Source organism: Aedes aegypti, unplaced genomic scaffold (assembly GCF_002204515.2).
Source record: "Aedes aegypti strain LVP_AGWG unplaced genomic scaffold, AaegL5.0 Primary Assembly AGWG_AaegL5_hic_scaff_694_PBJ_arrow, whole genome shotgun sequence".
NCBI classification, from domain to species: domain Eukaryota; kingdom Metazoa; phylum Arthropoda; class Insecta; order Diptera; family Culicidae; genus Aedes; species Aedes aegypti.
Window position 1 is genome coordinate 23,314 of NW_018736378.1, and position 3,262 is coordinate 26,575.

The following is a 3,262-nucleotide window of genomic DNA, read 5'->3' on the forward strand; positions in this document are numbered from 1 at the left end:
GTCCTGGAGTAAACCTTAGATCGTTCTTAGAATAATGCTTAGATGAATCTCAAGAGGACTACCCAAGGAAATTTTTCAGAAATAATTGGAGAAATATCTGAAGTAATTCATGAAGAAATTGAAAATCTCTCCAATATTTCCTGGAAAAAATCCCTGACGAATGCTTGGACAAATTTCTGGAGAGAAAACTCAATAAACATTTTACTGGAGAAATCTATGATGGAGTCGCTGGAAGTATCCCGGCAGAAATTCCTGGTTAATTCACTTTAGAAACATCCCTGCAAAAATTCTTGAATGAATAGCTGAAGGTATTTCTGGAGCCTTATCGGAAACATTCTAGAAAATTTAATAGCGAACAGAAGTTATTCCTGGAGGAATTTCGGGCAAACCCGGTAGTGCAATCCCTGGAGAAATCGCTGTAAGGATTACGGTAGAGATGGTAAAATCCCGGGGGAATTTTTGAAAGAATTCCTGGATAAATCTCTGGAAGAGTCTCAGGAGATATTTCGGGAGGAATTCATGAAGTAATCTATGGAGGATGTCCTGTACGATCTACTGGAGCCTTATTTAAATCCCAAGATTTCGATATCTGTCGAAAGTTATAATTCGTCAGCTATAAAATGTATTTTTACTTATACACTCCCGTGCAAAAGTTTGGGTTCAGCCCCTAAAAAACATTTCAAAGTGTTTTGTGCATATCTTTGAGATTACACGTCCAATGTCTCTGGCGCATTCTTACTTCGTTGGTATTTTCGGCTTTTGTGATTCGGCCTTTTGTGATTCGGCCTTTTGTGATTCGGCCTTTTGTGATTCGGCCTTCTGTGATTCGGCCTTCTGTGATTCGGCCTTCTGTGATTCGGCCTTTTGTGATTCGGCCTTCTGTGCATTCGGCCTTTTGTGGTAGGCTATAAGGTATTCGGCCTTTTGTGATTCGGCCCTCTGTGATAATCCCGCGCAAAGGAGCTCAAATTTTAAGTAAAGCTAATTATTTCGTTCATTTTTTGAACAAAATCAAGCTGTGTATCAATGGTACTTAAATAAATAGCTCCTAACCTTCATGTCAAAAAATATTTTGAAACGATTTATAGAAAAAACGGCTGTATAAAACCACTAGTGCGACTATAGGGGACTGTCTAATAAGGGAACATCGACCCTTGTCAATATTATCAAAATTGATGGATAACCAATGTGTGTGTGAGAGTTATGTATTAAATTTGCATTTTTTTTTTTTACTTCCAGATAATTTGTCTCTGTCGTCCAAATCGCGGAAACACGTTGACCTGAAATTGCCAACCGCAACTCAGGTATCGAAGCCGTCTTACTGCCAGGCAAGCAAAGCAAAGTCAGCCACTAGATATCCAGGAAACATAAGCCGACACTGGGCGCAACAAATCAAGACTGGTTGAGGTGCGCGACAGGCTTCCACACTTTTTCGCTGATGAAGATTCTCTGGCAGCATGAATGCATTGGGGGGAACTAGGGGGGAGCGAAATGCAAAGCCCAAATTCGCAGCGTTAGATATCAACAAACTCTACAGCACAAGTCGGGTAAGAATCATGTTTCATCGCTCTGCGATATGAAGACCTAAATTTCGAATACCTTTTCGTGCTCTGCATTCTAGGGAGAATCTCTTGAACCATCAACTCAGAAAAGTGCAGCTCCTCGTAAACATGGAATGCAAAGTTTGGGAAAGGTTCCCTCGGCTCGTCGACCGCCAGCAAACCTTCCGTCTCTGAAAGCCGAAATCTCCATTCCATCGGATCAGCAAGGCACCTGGGGTAGCGAAGCAGGAGACAACCAAAACAACAACTCTAGTATTACTTCAACATCAGCAGCACCATCAGTAGCCGCCGGTAGCAGCACCAAATAACAACGCCACGGTTGGTGCCGGAGGTGTGCACAGCACTTCACACGCCAGCAGTTCACAGATTCCCCACTCGGGCGCATCATCCTCTTCACAATGGAGTTCGGTTAGTATTCTATTCGTTGTATGTGACATTATCGTTCGTTTTCAATCAGTTGGTTCGAATATAGGAGCACACATTGACTCATAGCTTTTTTGTACATGCGATGAAAACTTGCTTAGAACAGCGAAAACAGCACGCGTATAGATTGGTTGTCTAATGAGCAATCGACTATTGGAAGTTGATCAAAACGTTTTTATCTCACAAATTTAGCACCCCCAAATATGGGTGGCGTCTTCCTTTGCTAAGACATTCGTTCATTTATTTAGGTAACATCTAAACAGATAACACTAAATCAACAATTTCACGCCGCAATACTCGGTTCGTGGCCGCATCTCTCCATCCTCGGTTCTGCCCCACGCTCGACAAATCAATACGCATTTGATCCGCCCATTTAGCTGGCTGCGCTCCACGCCTTCTTGTACCAACCGGATCCGAAGCAAACACCATCTTTGCAGGGTTGCTCTCCGGTATTCTTGCAACATGCCCTGCCCATCATATCCTTCCAGCTTTGGCTACCTTCTGGATACTGAGTTCGCCGTAGAGTTAGGCGAGCTCGTGGTTCATCCTTCGCCGCCACACACCGTTTTCCTGCACACCGCCAAATATCGTCCTAAGCACCCGACGTTCGATGACTCCGAGTGCTTGCAGGTCCTCCTCGAGCCTTGTCCACGTTTTATGCCGTATGGACTACCGGCCTTATGAGCGTTTTGTACATGATACATTTGGTGCGGGTGTGAATCTCTTTTGACCGCAGCTTCTTGTGGAGCCCATAGTAGGTATGAATTACACTGATGATGCGTCTCCTTATTTCACGGCTAACATTATTGTCAGCCGTCAGCAAGAATCTAAGGTAGACGAACTCGTCAACCACCTCGAACGTATCCCCGTCTATCGTAACACTGCTGCCTAGGCGAGCCCTGTCGCGCTCGGCCCCACCGGCTAGCATGTACTTTATCTTGGTTGCATTCACGACCAGTCCAACTTTTGCTGCCTCGTGTTTCAGGCGGGTGTACAGGTCTGCCACCTTTTTAAATGTTCGGCCGACAATGCCCATATCATCCGCGAAGCAAACAAATTGACTGGATCTCGAAAAATCGTACCCTGGCTGTTAAGTCCGGTTCTCCGCATAACACCTTCTAGCACAATATTTAACAACAGGCACGAGAGTCTATCACCTTGTCCATCAAGCTTGCTCAATGTCCAAAGAGTTGCTCTGTGCAACGCTGTCCCGCCCTTTGGTTTCCATCGCCCACAGTACTGACGAAGGCATTTCCTCCGTTGTCCCATCCTTCATT

The 3,262-nt window shown here is 44.7% G+C and overlaps 1 protein-coding gene across 1 annotated transcript; it reads left to right on the forward strand.

Moving 5' to 3' along the window:
• The first annotated feature begins 1,215 nt into the window (after window positions 1-1,215).
• On the forward strand, window positions 1,216-1,998 carry LOC110681305 (protein PRRC2B-like). The gene is made up of 2 exons (XM_021857062.1): window positions 1,216-1,547; window positions 1,622-1,998. Exons 1-2 carry the CDS (start codon window positions 1,458-1,460, stop codon window positions 1,868-1,870), a joined length of 339 nt encoding a protein of 112 aa, XP_021712754.1. The 5' UTR covers window positions 1,216-1,457; the 3' UTR covers window positions 1,871-1,998.
• Window positions 1,999-3,262: the final 1,264 nt, after the last annotated feature.